The following is a 20,976-nucleotide window of genomic DNA, read 5'->3' on the forward strand; positions in this document are numbered from 1 at the left end:
CACTAGGAATGTTGTTGTTACTTACACCAATATCTGAATCAGTAGCTCAAACGCAATGTCTCTGCTGTAAGGAGGAAGGCATAGCCAGGAAGGGGGGATCCAAGATGTTAGACTGCAAAGACGTCATAGGGAATCCTACTGATTGCGCTGATTGTGGAATTGAGCTGTTGAGGAAAGATAAAAAGGAGTTAATTGTGTGCACCTACTATTTACTTACAGTAACTTTTAATATCCATATACTGCTTAAAGAAATACAACTTTCAACTTCCAACTACCAACTTCCAACTTTAAAGAAAGTTGTTTCAAGAAATACAACTTTCAATGTCTGCTTATAATACAAGAACCTTTATTTTATCATGAACAAAAGATACTATTCCCTGTGTTACTAGTGGCAACGCCATGTTTCACACAAGAAAGACAAACAAAATTTTCTCAAGATTTAAGAGAGGCACACCTTCCTTCCGTGGTTTTGAAATCCTTGGTATTATAAAGAAAACAAGGACAAACTCATCGAACAATACTGTGAAAGGGAAAACCAGTTGACACACTGCACATCCATATAAGGCAAATGAAAGTTGTTACAGCTGAACAGATTTACTTGTCATCATATACATGCCTCACAAACCTTTTATTCCACACACACATATATATAACATAACATCATTTGGATGACATTTACTCTGGCTCCACGATGATCTTTCCTGTCGCATGTCCATCAATGCTCCTGCTCCAAGCATCTTCAGCCTTGCTGAGAGGATGTTTCGAGTCGATGACTGTTTTAAGTTTCCCTTCCTTCACTAGCCTAACAAGCAACTCCAGGTTCTCCTTCTTGGGACTTACAAGCAGTGGCACCAACTGCTTCTTTGAGAAGGTTAATTTTTTTAATGCAAAGGTCCACATGGCGCTAGGTCCAGGAGTCAGATCGATGACCTTTCCATTCGTGCTTAAATTAGGCTCAAAGGTAGACCAAGGGATGCCCATTGTACAGTGAATCACCGCATCATATTTTTGGCCTGATGGACTCTTAAGAGCTGCTCCCTCTGGGGTCTTGTAATCAAGAACCTCATCTGCTCCTAAGCTCTTCACAAAATCAAAGTTGCGGGCTCCACAGGTAGCAGTAACATGGGTGTTGCCAAGTTTTGCCAATTGAACTGCATAGTGACCGACACCACCGGAGGCAGCAGTAACTAGAATGTTCTTCCGGGGTCCAGTTCCATCGAGCTTGACCTCAGCAGGATTGGCAAGGGCCTGATGAGCTGTAAGACCTGCAACAAGAAGACCTGCAGCTTCTGCAGCTGATACTTCGGCGGGCCTTGGAACAGTCAAACTCTCCTTAGCCACCGCATATTCAGCAAATCCACCTCCACTCTGTATCAAAGCTCATGAAGATCCATCAATCATAAAGGATACAACACCGTGAAAGGATTAAGCTAATGAGGAGAACTACTACAAAGTTAAGACGAGCAGGTTGCTCAACTTTTTTTTTTTTTTTAAATTAAAAACGACTTTATTGCCACTTGAGAATAATCATGTAAAAGGGGGGTCGGACCTGACCTTTTACTACAAGATAAGAACTTGAAGAACCAAGTTTACAAGCTAAAAAGCCATACGCAAAAGGAAGTAGCAAAGTGACTATAAAGTTGGAAACATTCAAGGTGGATCATAGGTGAGCATCCTTGCATTTTTCTTCTTGACTCTAATTGAAGGTAAGTTCCATCTATCCGTGTTTAAAAGGCCCCTAATTTGTCCAGGTAGGCCAGCAAAAGTATTGAATATACATAGTCCATCTTGGCTGTGACTTTGAGCAGCCAATCCATCCGCAACTTTGTTTGCTTCTCTGTAGCAATGTCTTGTGCTAATATCATGACTATTTACTAGTATCCTTATTTTATCCACTGTATCCTTGATTTTCCAAGGAATTTCCCAAGTACCCCTTATAGAGTTTTGGAGCAATAGAGAGTCGGTCTCCCCTATGATCGAATTAAAACCAATGTTGATGCACCAGTCAAGCCCAAATAAGAGGGCACCAGCTTCTGCTTCACTGCTTGTGCCCTGTCCCAAAGATATAGAGTAGGCCATAATGAGTTTACCTTTCCAGTTCCTTACCACTCCACCTCCTCCACACTTACCATTAATACATGACCCATCACTGTTAAGTTTCACAGATGGTAAGGGAGGTTTGAGCCATGTCACCACAATAAAGCTATTAACATTCATAGAAACTTCATAGAGGGTGCAAATTTCTTCCCAGGTGTTTCCGATATCTATCTTCTTGAATTGAGTTCTAATCAATTGAGAAATGTTAAAAGAAATAAAATCCTTAGACCTTTGAAAAGAGGGATTTTCCATATCAAATTTCGAGCTACATCTGGATCTCCATAACTCCCAAATAATGATGGTAGGAAGAGCTTTATGAATGTAGGAAGCAATGGGATTCTTGGCCTTGTGATTCCAACATCTGAGAAGAAGAGTCCTCACATTAGTGTTTCTGTAATCTATACCCAGATTGCCAACAAAATGGCCCCATATCCTTTGAGCATATTGTCCATCATAGAACAAATGGTTGGCAGTTTCCTGGCCTGGGATAATACCATTGCCTTTGCAACAGCTACACCTGATATCATTATCAATACCCAGTCTGTTGACTTTATCATTAGTAGAAACTCTATTATGTATAGCTCTCCATGCCATGAAAGACATTTTGAAAGGCACATCTTTATGCCAAATATTGGCATCAAACGAACATATATCATTCTTCTTTCTGGTTAGTCCCCAGGCACTAGCAGCAACAGTGAACTTCCCAGTTGTGGTGCCAGTCCAAATAGGAGTGTCTTCAATCTCATGTTGTAGATTGATATGCATAGTAGAAAGAGTATCCTTAATGGTATCAATAGGTTGAATCTGCAGCACAGACCAGTCCCATCGATCATCTTTGAACACTTCATTCAGCTTGATATCATCAATAGTAATCTCATCCGGCATGTTAGTAGGGAGAGGTCCAAGAGGAGACCAATTATCAAACCAAAAACTTACATTTCCTTTCCCAATTTTCCAAAGTATGTTACTTTCCACACTGTTTCTAATAGAGCACATATCTTTCCAGCAATGGGACTGCCCTTTCTTCCATTCTACGCAGATAGGATTGGTCTCACTGCAATATTTATATCTCATGAATTGGGACCACAGAGAGTCAGTAGTTCTGAATTTCCACCAATGTTTTGCATTGAAGGCATTACAAATATCCACCAAACTCCTAAAACCAACCCCTCCTTCCTTGTATGGGTAGCAAAGCTTCTCCCAAGAGACCCAATGATGTCTCTCACCATTGGTATTTCCTGACCAGAAAAACTTGGCTAAATACTTTTCAATTATCTCCAAGGTGCCCTTAGGGGGTTGAATAGCGGCAAGTGTATGAGTATTGAGAGCAAATAAGACATGCTTAATAAGCACAGCCCTACCTCCCGTTGAAAGAAATTTCAAGTGCCACCCTTTAATCTTGTTAATAACCTTGTTCACCATGTCAGAGAAGATAGAAAGAGTTTTTCTTCCTTTGTAAATAGGACAACCCAGATACTGTATAGGCAATTTGCCATGTCGCATGCCCAATATTCTCCCAACTCTAGTGATAGTACTATGAGCAGTTTTAGGAGCCATAACAAAGCAATTTTTATTTTTATTGATAAGCTGTCCACTAATTTTCTCATAAGTTTCCAAAGTATCTAGGACAATTTTGAGAGACTGCTTAATTCCACTACAGAAAATGATGGTATCATCAGCAAATGAAAGATGAGTAACCTGAGGCCCTTGGTTGTTCATATAGTAGCCTCTGAATCTGTTGTTGTTGTGGAGCGCATTTAGCATTTGGGAAAGAAGCTCGGCACTGAGTATGAATAAAGAGGGTGATAAAGGGTCACCCTGCCTCAGTCCCCGTTCAGATTTGAAGGACCCATGTCTGCTTCCATTTACAATCAGGGAGTACCAATTGTTGGAGATGAATCTGTAAATTAAGTCAACCCACTCTTCCTTAAAAACCAAGTTGTCTAAGCATGAAGCATAGGAACGGCCAAGATACTCTGTCATAAGCTTTGGCCATATCCAATTTAATCACAACATTCATCCCTTTTCTAGGTTTGTTAATGTTATGCACAATCTCTTGAGTCAACAATATGTTCTCATTTATAGCCCTTCCCTTGACAAAGCCACTTTGATTAAGGGAGATAATTCTAGGCAAGATAGTGCTCAGCCTAGCATTTATCAGCTTAGCAATAATCTTATTGAATACATTACATAGGCTAATAGGTCTGATGTCTGAGAATTGCTGAGGAGAATTAACTTTCGGTATCATGATAAGGCAAGTGTGGGTAATGAATCTAGGAAGTGTAGCACCATTAAAGAAGGCTTTAACAGCCTTATGTACATCATAGCCAATAATATCCCAGGCAGTTTGGTAAAATTTGGCACTTAGACCATCTGGTCCAGGTGCGCTATCAGGCTCAATAGAGAAGGTACTGTCCTTGACCTCTTGCAAAGTAGGGATAGCAGTGAGAGTCTCATTGTCTGCATCAGACACCACTTTTTTTACCACACTAAGGACTTGAGAATCTTCAATGGTGTTTTCTGCACTAAACAACTTCTGAAAGAACTGGACTGCTGCTCCAGCTACATCATTAGTCCCTTCCACCCAGGTTCCTTCATCATTTTTAATCTTAAGAATGGAGAGATTCTTTCTCCTGTCTTTAATCACACCATGAAAATATGCAGTGTTGGCATCTCCTTCAGTCAACCACTTGATTCTGGCCTTCTGTCTGAGAACACTATCTTGCAATTTCAGGAAGTTGTTGAACTCAGCTTTAGCACTAGATATCTTAGATCTGATCTCCTGATTGTCGTTAATAGTGGCCTCATCTTCAAGGTCTTTGATGAGTTTTTCCAGCTTCTTTGGTTCCTCATAGATATCTCCAAATGTAGATCTAGACCAAACACTGAGAGTTTTGCAAACCTTCTTGGTCTTCTGATGTAGAACATACAAAGGATTTCCCTGTACTTCTTTAGACCAAGACTGTTGGATGATATTCAAATAGTCTTCATGTTCTACCCACATGTTCAAGAACATAAAATAGCTAATATGGTCATTGACAGGAATTCCACATTTAATAAGTAAAGGGGCATGGTCTGAGCAGGTTCTAGAAAGATGAGTCACTGTTGAACCCCCAAACAAGTCAAACCATTCTTCATTATAAGCTAGTCTGTCTAATCTCTTCCAGATGGTGTTCGGGGGATCTCTATTATCACTCCAAGTGAAGGGAGTCCCAGAGAAACCACCATCCTGCAAATGACAATCTGTCAGGCAAGATAAGAAATCAAAACCTTCTTCAGACCTATATGGCCTTCCTCTGACTTTTTCTTCTGGACTAGTGGAAACATTGAAGTCACCAACCACGCCCCACGGGCCATTGATTCGGCCTTCTGAATCTCTCAGTTCATCCCATAGGACACCTCTTAGATTCTCATCACACTTAGCATAAACAACCGTGACATAAAATGCAAAGGTACCTTGATCTTGAGAAATATGAAGTAAAACTTGTTGTTCTTTATCTTCCATGATATTAACCTCATAATCAGATGTCCAGATTATCCAGATCTTGTTAGAGCAATTATGAAAGTTGTATTGAAATCCAAGCTTTCTTTTGAACCTTTCAATCTTCCTTGCCATCACCAAAGGTTCCTGTAGGAAAATAATAGAGATGTTGTATTGATTTTTGATAGTTTTGAGTCTGTCAGCTTCTCCTTGGGACCCTATGCCCCTAATGTTCCATGATAATGTATTAATCATTGGAAAACATTGGAGTTAAGGTCCCATTGAGAATCCATGTGATTTGATCCTTCAGTTTGAACAATAAAGGACTTTTCTCCATTCTGAACACCTAGGCCTCTTGGAGAGAGGTTATGAATACAAGTAATATTTTGTCTGGAAATGGAAGAAGAGTCAGGATTACATTTGATACGTAGATACTCTCCTGATCCCCTCATTAATTCATCATCAGACTTAGAGTAGTTCATGTCTTCAGATGAAATATCTATAGCCATAACATGATCTCGAGCTCCATTGATAGAAACAGATTCTATGCCAAGAGTCCCTTGATTGTTGTCTCCTGGATCAAATAGCACTGTTGGTTCCTCCACAAAATGAAAATCATGCCCCCTCTCCTTATTTCTCCAGCTTGCATATTTTTCTGCAAGCTTAGGGTCCAAGCCAAAAAGGGGTGGTCTTTGAATGTTGATGAGCTCTGCATGAGCGCCGCCCCCCCCCCCCCCCCCCCCCCCCCCCGTTATCAAAAACTACTTCACTAGGGATGGAAACTTTAGAGCTAAATTTCCTTCCCTTATGGTTTACCTTCTTCATTTCCTCCAGGTTCACATTTACCAGTTTAGTGTTCATGATTTGTGGATTGTCTAGGTCATCAGGGAATACAACTTCTTTCTTTGGTGTAGTCTCTTGGAGTTCTTTTTGTTTGTGGGTAGTTTAGTGGTCTTTTTCTTTTCTTTGGAAATCATAGCTTTGTCCCATCTGGTGGTCTTTTGAATCATGATGGAGCTACTTTGTTCTGTCTCTTGAGGTGCTTGTGGGATGTCTACTGATGAATCCTCCATGTTAACCTCTTCTTCAATATTATTGTGAGTGATTATCACAGTGTTTCTTCCATGAATGGTCTTGAGTGATTGTGTTGATCCATTTCCAGTACTCTTACCTTTCTTTCTTGCCACAGTTTGCCAGCCTCCTTCATCACCTACCCCTTCACCGTTAGTGCCCTGAGCTTCTCCTGTACCAGTGTTGACATTTGGGGTAGGAGTTATGTTGGTCCTGATGTTGTTCTGTTCATTAGTATTCTGATTGGTCTGTTCTTTCCCTTGTTCACTTCTCTTGTCAACCTTACCAGTTCCATTTGAGCTAGAAACAGGTTTGGAACTCATACTGTCAACTCGTCTACCTGGTGCTTCCCTTAGCTCCGGATGTAGTATTCTGCAGGTTCTATCCGAGTGCCCTTGCATCCTACAATGGTTGCAGAATGCAGGAAGGCTCTCATATTCAATTTTTTGGATGAAATATTCTATTCTGCCTTCTTGGTTCCTTGTCTCAACTGTGACTTCATGAAGAGTTGGCTTAGCAAGGTCGATTTCGATTTTTAACTTGGCAGTGGTTGGTCTTGTTTTTGATCTAGTAGCTTTGTCCATGACTAAAGGAAATCCAATAGGCTCAACTATTCTACATATAGCATCCCATTCGTAATAGTGCCATGGCAATTCTGGCAAAGTAATCCAGACGGGGGCCACAGTGGTGTTGGGCTCGGGTTTGAATTTCGTGGTCCATTTTTCAAGTCTCATCACAAAATCCCCTCCAATAGTAATGAAATTCCTATCAGCTACATCATTATGGTCTTCCACATTGTCAAAATCAATGAATACATGTCTCATATCAAAGGCCCCAATAGTAATGCATCCCCTTCCAGGGAATTCTTTTGTAAATTCTTTCCTAATAATATCAATTGAGGGTCGAATCTTAGTGAACTTACCTACAATAGTCCACCTGCATGTTTGTGCCAGAATGTCGTTTTCCTCTGTGGTGAAAACCACCACTGGTTTGCCGTTCACTACTTCGAAAGACCTCGGTGGAAGACGAACTCTACTTCTTGGTTTTGGGATTTTGGTCCCCAATGCCCCAACATAATTTTGAAACCCATTAACTCCATTAATTTGATCAGGGGAGTTGTGGGAGAGGTATTAGCAAGGTTGGTGTTTCTTCTAGTAAGGTTTGGTGTAGTAGACAACTGATTATGGGTTAATAGAGGGAAATTTTGTTGTGTCATTGCTTCCAGATAATAAGGTGAAGTTTGGTTCTGCACTATAGGAGGTGGGTCTGGTGGAGGGACCTTTAGGTCCATCGTGGATTGCTACCACCAGTAGCCGGAATCGAGAAAATTTTGCAAAACCTTAGGAGAGAGGACAGAGAGTTTCAAAAAGTGGAAGGTACAAGAGGTTAGGATTCAAGTCACTTGGAAAACTACTGTAGGCCCATGGGGAGGAGGGTTTGAATGAGGCGACTTGGCCCCCAACAGAAAAACAAAAGCAAAATTAAGTAGCATTGAACTGTACAAGCAGCTAGCCAACAAGAAACAAAAACAATATCCATGCAAAATGAATGTAAACCCTGAGCAGGTCCCGCACCTACTAAGTTTCAACCAAGCTCCAAAATGTAAGAGAGATTCAACAAAAATAAGACATTTGAAAAGAATTGGACTAACCCAGATATTGAGCATAGCTACAACCTTGTCACCGGCCTTGAAACTTTTTACATTGGATCCTACCTCTACAACCTCTCCTCCCACGTCGGTAGCTGTTACAACCATAATCGGTTTAGAGAACCGTGAAAAAACAAGAATAAAATGCATATTACAATGCATCTACACAATTACTCCCTAAAAAAGTAAAGATAATGGCCAGGCTGTCTTGATGTCTTTACCAGTTAACTACCTATTTGGGTGCATTACCATTAACACCAGTTGATGTTATTTTAGTTCCTTTTATTTATTTTTCCACAATCCAAGTTCAGATCCACTCACTCATTAAATGCTACACAAAAAAATAAATTCCATTTCTAACAATCCTTTGCCAATCAAATTCTTCACCTTTTTAGGTTACCATTCTCGATCTCTCATATACTTTACACTGATGCCGTCCCTATTCCAGTGTACAGATTTATATTAGTATAGCAGAATAGCTTCAATATATTCCTTGCTACCACATTTCCTGCAATTCATGTTATCCCAATTCCTGTGAAATTTTGACAAAATCTTCCCTTCCCTTTTTCCATACAGCTTCAAGATAAGTCATTGACTAATATATACTGCACGTGGATTTATATGTAAATAGTCCAAGAAAAGAATTTCTATCCTGATTTTGATGTGTTTATTTGGGAACTCTACCCTAGGAAATGCATACATGCTATTCCAAAGGAATGAGCTTTAAGATTATATCATCTGCAACCAAACAAATTGAACAACAAACTTCTACATGAACTCCATCAATTCCCCGAGTTAATAACGATTCTAGATGTGTATGTCAGCCTTCATAACCTAACAGCCAAGTACCTAGGCTATTTTCATTTTTTGGCCAGACATAACGAGCAATGAAAGAGTTACTCAATATAGGAACACCCATCTCCCACTCAAAAGAAATTCTCTATTAAATCAGCCCAGGGTCTAGAAAAGGGAATAAGAAAAAGAACTATATTAGCTGGTCAAAGAAGATGATTTTTGATAGGTATCATACAGTGATTGAGAATACTGAGACAGAGATTCTCATACTAAGGCTGATGAGAAAAACATTTGAGAACATGAAACACAAGGCACCCACAACCAAAACCTAAAAGCACTAAAAACAGTGTGCAAGGAAATTCCAACAATTGTCTAGATGTAATTGATGATTGAACTTACTAGGAATATAAGGAAACTTGGGAGGAAGAAGTGGACGAAGCATGCCCTTCTGAATTTTCCAGTCAACAGGATTTATGCTTGTAGCCTCCAGTTTTAGCAAGACCTCATCCTTCTTCGGAGTAGGCACAGGAACTTCCACATGCTGCAAGAAGCAAAGACGTGGACACAATCGAAAAGGTTTTAGAAGAAATGTTGCTACTATTGAGTATAGAGCAGCCTTATTCACAGAAATGATTAAAACAAATTACATCAAAAAGGAATAAGACAAGATAATATGGCCAATGACTGCAATCATTACCCAACATAAAATTCAGTATGCTAAATAAAAGCAGTAAGGTCCATAGCCTTCATCTTTTTGCAGACATAGACACGTCTTTGAAAGTTCAACTTCATGGAGTCATAATGTGATAATCAAGAAGTACATTTACAATAAGACAAAAAACCCAAATGGTGAGAAAGCAACACTGTACTCACTAAACATCAATGAAATTTTATAAGTATGCTACATTCAATTTTCTACTCAAATGACCAATTCGGGGATATTAATTACTTAAATATGGGTAATCACCCATGAGAAAGACCTTTTATAGTTGGTGGAGCTGCTCCTTTTTTTTTTTTACTAAAACTAAAGCTCAGGTTAAAAGTTACTTCCAAGCTAGCACTCTGCTAGTGTTCAATTTAAAGTTATATCCAACCTAGCTCTCTTCTAGAAATAATGACACCCTCAAAGCTACAAGACACACTACCTCAACAAAAATGTCGTGAAAGACTTTTCAAAATTAATTTATATTTATGGGATATTTTTAGAGACCTCTCCTAAGGTTTGGCTTCGTAAGATCAACATTCCTTCTGTTTTTTTTTTTTTTTTGGGTACATCGGAAAAGACTAGAAAATTCAAAATCGCTCATGAGCTACATCTCCCTTCTGGTTTATGTCATTACGCTTGCTTCCCTTATTTTAATTTTTTTATAACAATTGATTTAACCATTTATCAGATGTATAAAAATAGCGATCGGACAAAATTTGCCTTTTATGTGTACTCTTTTGCTTAATTAGTTCTATACATCTTTGTTGAAAAATTTCTAAAGTGTATCAAAAGGATTCTCAAAAAACTCTTTTGTGATTCTAAATAAAATTTTAAAAGATCTTTTAAACTACAAGCTACGTTTAATAAGATTTTTCCTCTCAAGAAAGACATTCAAGTTCTTGCAGAAAAGCTATGATTTTTGAAACTCTTACTTGCAGAAAAGCTATGATTTTTGAAACTCTTACTCCAAATTACAGAAAAGCTATGTCTGGAAGAAGAGAAGCTGAAAGATATTTTAACTCATATTGAAATGGTGATAGACAAGCATAACTTATTGAGGAGTGTGTGAAATAAAATCTGAAGCACGCACAAAAAGGAAAAAAACTGAAGCACACACAATAACATATACCGAACTTAATAGCTTAATTTTTTTGCGAAGATTAACATAAAGGGTTCTTTAAAAACGAGAAGCTATTACTAGATCCATTAAAAACTCATCTATGACTATGACCCAAAACCTTCACCGATGAAATCAGATCCCATGAAACCTATGTTTAGGAAGAGAAAAATGGATTCATACCCAGAACCAGCAGCAATCAAGCGCCTTCCATCTCAATCTCAAAAGAAGTAAAAACATCAAGACAAGCATATTGCACTTGATCCATATTCAACCACTGATTATACCACCTACCCATAGTAATATATCTCGGCTTCTCAATCTCTCTTCCTAGAAGAGCATTGCACAACACCTTCAACCCAACATTCCTCAGATTCCTTCTACCATAAGAATCAGCCGATATCCTCTCATATCCACCACATTGACCAAACGTAACTTGTAATCTTTCTCTTAGATTCTATTGGTTCCTCTTAGGTCATCTAAAGGAGCTTCTAAGTAAACCGTGATTCTATAGTTTGTTTCAGACACCAAATTGAAGCAATTCAAGGAGAATTCTAAAGAGAAATTAGAAAAGGAATTTTGAAAGCACTCCGTGATTAGAAAGGGTGAATTAATCCGATCAGTGTTTTTATGTATTAATCATAAATAAGTTACAAAGAAATCAAAATAAGGGACGTAAGCGTAATATCGTAAACCACAAGGAAGGTTAGTGTTACAAACTTGAGGGGAAGTGTCTGAAACTATCCCTTACTGTACGTAGTGTAGTTGACCCTATGAAGTACTAATATTTTTGTGATAATTTTGGTCAAAATCTCCCAGAAATGTGAATTTCAAATGAATAAAGTACTCCATCATCAGCGGAAGCAGTTGTTAAGCAGTACTATGAAGCTAATCTTATTTGTTTTTAGATATGGTATGTAGTCTTTCTCAATGTTATTCTTGAAGGGTTCTTAGGAAAGCTTCTACCCCCAAAGAAAGAAAACTCAGTTTCTTAATTTTGGCATGGAGTTTAGGTTGGGTCTGTTCAATTCCAATGGCAAAAATCGAACAGCAAAAGAATAAGACTAGTTTTGGGGAGGCTTGCCAAGTCATGTAGGAATCACAGGAATTTTTGGTTCCATTAGTTTAGTAACGTTGAGTAACAGCGAGATGAAAATTTTTTACTTTAGCAAACAAAAAGGATGATTTTTGTTCACAAAAATATTCTAAGGATGTAGTTTAATTTGTTGTCATACTTAAAGGATGTTTTCACCCAAAAACTCACCTCCCTTTACTATTTCCAGTGACTGAAGTTCAGCATATGAGTAGCCTGTTATGCCTTAACCCGATTAAAGAGAGAGCTGACATTTACATAAGATTGATTGAACTTTGAGAGTAGAATAGCAACAGATGACTCACAGACTCCAACTAGTTTGGAATGAGGCACTGAATAGTCGATTATACTGTGTTGCGAGGAAAGAGACATGAAAGCAAACACATTTAAATGAATAGTTGGATCTCAAATTACTCAGAATGGACCGGTATCATCTAAGAAGTACTAGTAACAATTGTTTATAGAAATTTTTTTCCAGCTTAACCCAACCACTGCTTACCGTTATCTATTTCTTTCTCATTGCTTTTTTATCTGCTTAGGCATTATGGTACCATGGAAACTCAAGAGCTTTCAAGACTTATGCCTTCTCCCTCAACTCTTGCACCTTCACATTATGAAGTTCAACTACATAAACAAGTGAAGCAGAAAATAAACCGGATTATTCCACTCTTAGAATTCGTTTTTACTATAGACACTCGACTCAACCATGTAAATTAGAATGCTTGTTATAATTGATATCCAAATAAATAGAGAAAAAGTAACAGGAATCCCTCTAGCTTCTCAAAGTGGCAATCAGCAATTGAAATATACTGTGACTTAGTCAGCCTCTTAAACGACCATCACGCCATCACATAAGCCATTCTGTCTCACTTCTGTTAACAGAGATTTAATGTCTAGGACAAAAATAAATCTTGTTTTGTACAAAGTAGCACGAACAGAACATATTATCTAAATTTTTGTAGCATAAAAGCTTAAGTTCCAGACTAGTAAATCAGTAAAATGATGATTAAGTTTTATAATTCTTAATTAATGGCTAATATCATCTTCGCTTATCCCCTACCTCCTGATTGTAACCTTCACATACCCCCTCCCCAACAAGAAATGTTTCGTATTTAAATTGTCATTTTAAACACTAGTTTGAAAACAATTATTATTCAAAACATCAAATAAACTCCAGTCTCCTGCCAATATATTAATTTTTAGTTTAAGATTACAATGGAAGAATTCTAATTTTTAACGACATAAGTTCAACAGTCAAACGGCAAATAAAATACTACTAGGTTTTAAACGCTCTGTCATCAAAAGCCCTCTTTAAACAACTATTTTCTGCAATTTTCTAATGAGAAATGAGCCAATTAAAAATACCAAATGTAACCAAAGAATCAACCAAATATGTTTAACACTCAAACATAATAATTCCTCTGCCTCCCAATTCATGTTATACAGTTTGGATTTCGAAAGTCAAATAAAAAAATCTTTTGACTGGAACACCCTTTAAATATTTTAAATTGTTAATTATTATTTCAGAAAACTTAAAAGATTGTGTATGCCAAAATAAAAAAGTTTTGACTCCCGAAATTCGAACTGTATCAGTAAACTGGGACAGAGGGAGTAACTGATAAAAAAGAAAAACGAAGCAGTTATTTTTTTTTACCTTTAAGCCAGAGGCTCCACCACCATAAGAGTTGTATTGGACAGCATGCATGATCTTCCCAGCCATTATCCAATTTCACCAATTTAAAAAGCCTTGACTAAACCTCGAAGTTGGAGCAAAAGTGCAAAACCGGCGAGGCTATATTGTATATTGGAATATGTATGTGTTGTGTGAATCGCCGCTAGCATAGGGTGCTTGTAGTATATCCATTGGGAGGCACACGTGGCGTATCTACAACTTCTAGAAACAAAAATTAGGTGGCAGCTTTTCTTAGAAAGTGGTAAAAAGAGATTCTGAAAATACGAGAGAATGACATAAATGGTCCCTTAATTATGAGAGTCGGTTCAAAATAGTCTCTCAACTATACACTTAACGGTTTTGGTCCTTTAAGTTTACCTTAAGTTAACCAAAATGGTTCCTTAACCATGAGGGTTGATTAAAAATAGTGTCTTAAGTATGCACTTAACAATTTTGGTCCTTTAAGTTCATCAAAAGTTAACACTTTTAGTCTTCGATAAAATATTCATCAAACTGTTTGTTAGATTTGACGAGAACTATGAAAACAAAAAAAGAAAAAATTAGCGAGAACTCACATTTAGAGGTATACATTACTAAAAAAAATACCAATTATCTCGTGACAAAACCGACTGACGTCAGTGAGTTATAGGGGAAAACATACAGACTTCTTAATGTCAGAAAATAATGTCTCGAAACACAAAGACTGATGGACTCTGTCGATTAAAACCGAGGAAGTCCATCGGCTAAGTAAAATACATTAGACTCATTTTTACTGAAAACCCGATATAAAAATAAATACTTCCATCGTAGTGATTCTTTTTATAAAAAAAAAATAGTTTCCGCGCATCTTTCCTCAAAAATAATCTGCAGACGTCTGTTGATTTTCATAAAAAAACAATAAAAATTTTAAAAATAGTGTCTCTCGATTTTATCCATCGGTTTCCGTCCATCATTTTTTCGCTTGTTTTTAATAATGATAATTTTTGTAGTTTCTATTATTTCTAATTTACTTACGTCGGTTTTGTAGCTATTGGGCATTTTATTTAGTAATGTGTACCTCTAAATGTAATTTCTCGCTAATTTTTTCTTTTTTTCATAGTTCTAGTAAAATCTAACGAACAGAGTTCGATGAATATTTTGTCGGAGACTAAAAGTGTTAACTTTTAGTGAACTTAAAGGACCAAAATTGTTAAATGCATACTTAAGAGACTATTTTTAACCAATCCTTATTGTTAAGGGATTATTTTTATTAACTTGTGACAAACTTAAAGGACCAAAACTGTTAAATGCATAGTTAAGGGACTATTTTGAACCTACTCTCATAGTTAAGGGACTATTTATGTCCTTTTCTCCTAAAAATACTCATGATAAAGTTTCCCAAGTTTGTAAGACCAGATAGATCCAGAAATACCAATGTCAAAAAAAAAGAGAAGAAAATGACATAAATGGTCCCTTATATTTGGATTGAGTTTAAAACAGGCTTTTAAATATACTCTTAAGCAGTTTGCTCTGTTAAGTTTGTAAAATAGTAAATACTAATATTGTTTATTTGGGTCAACAATTTAATGAATTTTAGCTATTTGATTTAAGGGAAACTGTGAAAGAAATTATAAGATATATACTAGAAAAGTTTCATTAAATCTCAAAATTCTCACGTCAAGAAATGCACCAAACACCAGATTGCATAAAAATATCAAAAATTACACCAGGCATCAGAAAACGCAAAAGATGTAGCTTCAAATGTAAGTTCTATTTAAAAATAAATTTTCACAATTTTCGATAAAATATAACAATCAGAGTTTGTTAAATATTTGAAGAGAACTAAAGGGGGACCAAAACTACTCGAGGCATATTTAGGTGATTGTTTTAGACCTACCATCAAAACATAAGAGACCATTTTCGTGACGTTCTCGCAAAAATAGTAGACCTTTTTATTTCTTTATTAATCTGTAAAAATGAATAATACATTTTTATATTTGGAAACAATTTAATTTAAGCTTTACATTTTATTCTAAATAAGAATCTTTTGTAGCCACACAAATGTTATGACATGTTTATTAAAAGGTTGAATACATCAACAACTCCTTAAATTTGTCAGTAAATTTCATTTAAACACTCAAACTACGTTTGTTTTAATTGAACACCTAAACACGTAATAACATGTTCCTACCAAACACTTTTGGCTCCAAATTTTGAAAAGCTATTGCGTGTGTTATCAAACGCCCGTTACGTAAATAAGTTAACTATATAAAAATGTCACTTTTGCTTTAATTACACATATCACCGACCATGAAAAAATGAGAGTGAAGTGATTAGTCTAGTTCGGAAAAAGATGAGTGTCGATTATGAAAAAAAGTGACTCGAATGAAGATGATGATTCTGAGGATGACTATGATTACAAACAAGAGAAAGTGTGTTGCCGAATCTGGCAACGAGTTTCGATGAATTTTATTATGAAGTGGCTCCTCGTAAAGTGGACCTTTTGAAAAACTCGTTTGTTATCGTAGAACCTATAAAGGTTTCTACATCTGCAAAGTAAAGATATTTGAGAAAATAATGAAGAACAACTACTCTTACTACTGAGAAATCTTCAGAAGAGAAGAGTAGTATTGAAGACGAAAGTAATGATGAAACTAATGATGTGCCTTCTAAAGTACAATCAGTAAAATTGACAACTTCAATATCAAGAAGAAAATTTCTTCTAAGAAGACGAGGAGTCTCCCGAAGAAGATGATAAAAGACATCTAGACTCCCAAAAAAAGTATCAATGTGCAACCTTGTACAATTAGAGAAAGAAAAATTGAGATACTGGAAAGTATTTTGGAAACTCCAACCACAAGATTTAAGGAGTGTTAAAAATTGAACTATGTGGTGGAAGAAGAAAAGGGTTTCTTTGATTTTTGTGGTACATGAATTATTTTAGTATATGTATTAGGAAGTTAATTTAAAGATACATATCTTAAATTGTTCATGTAAGAGGGAAAAGAAAAGCTTAGAAATTAAACTATGATACAAAATCTATATCTATATAAAAGGGCAGTCCGGTGCACTAAGCTCCCGCTATGTGCGGGGTTCAGGGAAGGACCGGACCACAAGGGTCTATTGTACGCAGTCTTACCTTGCATTTCTGCAATAGATATACGCAGCTATATCTATATCTATATCTATATCTATATCTATATATATATATAACTAGGAAATTTGTCTGTGCTTCGCGCGGAATTTACAAAATATTATTTTCTAACATATTTTTAAAAAAATAGTTTTTTTCCTCTAGTGTTTGAATCCAAATAAATTAGATTTCAAGTTTAACCAATTTTATTAGTATTGACATTAATTAGTCTGATATTTCTTTAACTTCTCTTAGGGTTTTTAATTTTCTCGAAATACTTGATTTTTGAGTAAGTTGATAAAGGTGAAATTATATATCTTATGGTTTCTTATAAGGCATGTAAATAAAGGAAATAATTTCAAGAAATCTTAACTTTTTTACGTGCATATGCTTAACAAAATTCAAAATATGAATTTATCTTTGTACATTTATAGGTATCTCTAACTTGTTCTTATTTATTTAAAAGTTAAAACTTTTGGTGCTGCCATTATTTTCACCTCCTTTAAATCGGCAAAGAGAACCAACAACAAAATAAATTAAATTTTATAAAATCTCTTTTACCACTTTTCCCAACAGTAATAAATAACTAACATTATTAATTTTCCGTTTCCTTGATCTCAATCCTAAAATCCTTTGTTTTCCTCCCCCACCTTCTTGACCAAGTCATATACACCTGCAAAATAGTTAAAAAGTATTATATTGACAATTTTTAAATTGCTATTTTAGTTGCATCACTTAGGTCTGGAATTCAATTTTACTAATTCTTTTTACTTTTCTATCTTCTGCTCCCTACTTCAAACCTGAAAGATTTGGAAAAGAAATATGGGTAAGATAAGTAAGAGTACAATTGAATATCTCCCTCTGTTCACGGGACCGGAATTTATCCTGTGCGTACCCAAAAAATAGCGGCTGCAAATTTCCTTATCATTAATTTTTTTTTTTTAACGATCTATGAGTATAACCACTTGTATTACCAAACTTACAAAGACTTAGGAAAACAAATACTAATAAAGATAGAAGAATGAGTCAGCGCCAAAATGGCTTCTTTTTGGAGCTAATAGACAAAAATAGGATGCCTTTTTTTTATACCAAAATGGGTATTTCGTTAGTTATCCAACGAAATATCCAAAAAAAATATTGTTCCGGTCCGGATATCGTTGCATTTCGCTACACTTGTAGCGAAATGTACCAAATAGTTTTTTTTTTTTTTGCATTTCGTTTATAGACCAACAAAATAGGACAAATAATTTATTTATTTTTTGTATTTCGTTTATATAGCAACGAAATAGGAAAATAACAAATATTTTTTTTTTGTATTTCGTTCATATACCAACGAAATGGGACAAAATTTATTTTCTTCCATTTCGCTAGAATACGAACGAAAAACCCCTTCTTCTTTTTTTTGTTTTTTTTTACCGTTTTCTGCTCTCCACATCGTTGTGGTTTTAATTTTATTTTTTTGTATATTTCTGTTGGTTCAATCAGTTTAAGACGAGCATTGAATAGTCGTCAAAATAATATCTTTTACATTTCGTGACTTAGGGCCTGTTTGTCCAAGCTTGTTTTTTCCCCAAGAGTACGTATTATCAATAAGTGCTTATTTTAAAAAAAGTGAGGTGTTTGGCCAAACTTTTGGGAGAAAATAAGTGCTTTTGGAGAGTAGGAGAAGTAGTTTTTCATAAGCTAAAAAAAATAGTTTTTGCCCAAAAGCACTTTTTTGAAAAGTACTTTTGAGAAAAATACACTTAGAAGCAATTTTTAAAAGTTTGGTCAAACACTAATTGCTGCTCAAAGGTACTTTTTAAATTAATTGGCCAAACACAAACTGTTTTTAGTCAAAAGTACTTTTTTGATACTTTTCAAAATAAGTTATTTTTATAAGCTTGGCCAAACAGGCAATTAATTTGCGGAATTTTTTTATTTTTCTCCATTTATAAATATTGTCCTATCTTTACCTATGGTATATTCTTCGTCTTTCAATTTTCTTTTATCCATCTCATATTTTTCATATATTGTTTTTCTCTTATCTGTTTCATATCCTTCAACTTTTATTTTTTCTCTCATATATTTCATAAAAGATGACGGAAACTCATGTTAAAGTGTATTTATTTTGGGGTGGTGAAGTTGTGTATGAAACAGGTTCGGTTAGATATAGCCGTGGTCCTAAAATAGGGCAAAGGTTTCCAATTTCCCTAAAATAAGATCGTCTACAACGCGTCTTAAGGAGTAAAATGTTCGTAAATGATCCTGAACTTTTGGTGGTTATAACCGGACGTTGTCCAAGTTCATTTACAACCGATGGTTCACCAATTTATGGTGAGATGCCAATTATGGACGATGAATCTTTATCGTCATTTCTTCGTTGACCAATAAACTCTACTAACATTTTTTAAAGCTTTTTTTAACTGAAGCAACGACTGAAATTACCAACTATTGATTAATTAAACTTGTAACTTTTCTTTTCTTTATTATAGTCTATTACAATAAGTACAAGATATAAATAAATCAAAAAAATAAATATGAACTAATTTATAATGACTAAATCAAAAAATATATGTAAAAAGTTATAAAATTAATAAATTACCTCAATTTGAAGAAGATTATGGAGCAAAAATTGAGGAATCTTTGTGATAGGATTAGTAAAAAAAAGAAAAAGAATGAAGAACGGAAGAAGAGGAAGAATGGAGAATGGAGGCAGAGGAAGAATGAAGAATGGAGAGGATAAGGTAAAATAATTTAGGGTAAAAGTGGAGAGCAGAAAAACGATATATGAACGAAATACAAAAAAAAAATTATTTGTTACATATCCGGACCGGAACAGTATTTTTTATGGATATTTCGTTGGATAACCAACGAAATACCCATTTTGGTATAAAAAAAAAAAAAGGAATCTTATTTTTGTCTATTAGCTTCAAAAACAAGTCATTTTGACGTCGGTCTCATAGAAGGATGCTCATAACTTCTTATTATCCATCCATCTCTGCCTCTTCCCCGCCTTTAACTGTAATCAAACCAAATAAATACCAAAAGCTATAAAAAATAAATGACAAAAGAGAAAGCGCTCGATGATTTTTACTTGGCATTTAAATGTACAAATACATTGAAATATATCCCAACAAAGCACATAATTTGTACAACGACTCACCAATCTTTCAAACTGATTTTAACAATAAAAACCTCAACATAAAAAGGTAGAATTTACTTAGCAATTAATTGTATAAACACACTAAAATTCCAAACAAACGTGATTAATACAATATGAATATGAATGAATACTCTATTTATAGGACTACAATATGGAATACCAAATGATGCCATGGACATGAATATTAATTATTTAGGGGTTATGATAATAAAAGGTTGTGTGAGTAATGGAAACAAATATCATTAAGTTCTTTACATTTAAGAATATGAATGAATGGAGGAATAACAATTGATGACACATTTATTCTTGTACAATAAAAGAAGAAAAATCGGGGAAATTGTCAAATAAATGAGAAAAAAGATAAATAGGATCCTTGGCCAAAGAGAGGTGCCACATCACTCCTTTTTTTTCCTAGCTTTATGTTATATATAAATATGAAGTTACGCATTAGGAGAGTGATGTGACACCTTTCTTTGGTCAAGAATCCTATTTATTTTTTTCCTCATTTTTTTTTTTTTTGCCATTTTCCCCCTCTTTCTACTCATTCAATTAAATTAGACGTAATTTTAAAGATGAAAAAAATATATAATTTAACAGACAGCCGTTTTTCTTTTATTTGTAACGCCCAAAAGCTGCCTCAGATTTGCATTGTACTAGACAGTCTAAATTGTTTTATTTGAAAATCCAAAGGTCACTAGATATAAAGAAACGTTCACTGGTATTAATAATGAATAATTAGTAACTAATATATCGCCTTCTTTAGTTTTTCCCCTAATATTATCTCATTTATGTGATATGTCAATTGTCATATGTTAAAGAGTCCAACAGTTGCGTCATTAATTCAAAAATAATTACACCCCCTGTAACAGTTGCCTAGATATTTCACTAATCCAATTAATTACACCTCTTTCTGTACGTTGGTACTTCTATATCTTATTGAGGAGCATTCTCCGATCTGATATTCATTTTTGGCTCAAAGGCTTAAGGCTCCAAAGGATATGATAATCCAGGTATCTGGTATTCCCACATTTACTCATAG

General features: G+C 35.4%; 1 protein-coding gene across 1 annotated transcript; it reads right to left on the reverse strand.

The window, feature by feature from the left end:
* Positions 1-523: 523 nt before the first annotated feature.
* LOC132609996 (chloroplast envelope quinone oxidoreductase homolog) lies at positions 524-13,850 on the reverse strand. The gene is made up of 4 exons (XM_060324230.1): positions 13,663-13,850; positions 9,492-9,633; positions 8,301-8,392; positions 524-1,368 (listed from the first exon to the last, which is right to left on the reverse strand). Exons 1-4 carry the CDS (start codon positions 13,726-13,728, stop codon positions 676-678), a joined length of 993 nt encoding a protein of 330 aa, XP_060180213.1. The 5' UTR covers positions 13,729-13,850; the 3' UTR covers positions 524-675.
* Between the last annotated feature and the right edge of the window lie 7,126 nt (positions 13,851-20,976).

Source organism: Lycium barbarum, chromosome 9, assembly GCF_019175385.1.
Source record: "Lycium barbarum isolate Lr01 chromosome 9, ASM1917538v2, whole genome shotgun sequence".
NCBI lineage: Eukaryota > Viridiplantae > Streptophyta > Magnoliopsida > Solanales > Solanaceae > Lycium > Lycium barbarum.

What these genes read in the sequence shown, in the direction of transcription:
- LOC132609996 (XM_060324230.1), bottom strand. Translation starts at nt 13,728, where the DNA reads ATGGCTGGGAAGATCATGCATGCTGTCCAATACAACTCTTATGGTGGT. An exon ending in CAAGTTTCCTTATATTCCTA is followed by an intron (nt 8,393 to 9,491) that starts GTAAGTTCAATC and finishes TGGTTGTAACAG; the next exon opens with CTACCGACGTGGGAGGAGAG. An exon ending in TAGCTATGCTCAATATCTGG is followed by an intron (nt 1,369 to 8,300) that starts GTTAGTCCAATT and finishes GCTTTGATACAG; the next exon opens with AGTGGAGGTGGATTTGCTGA.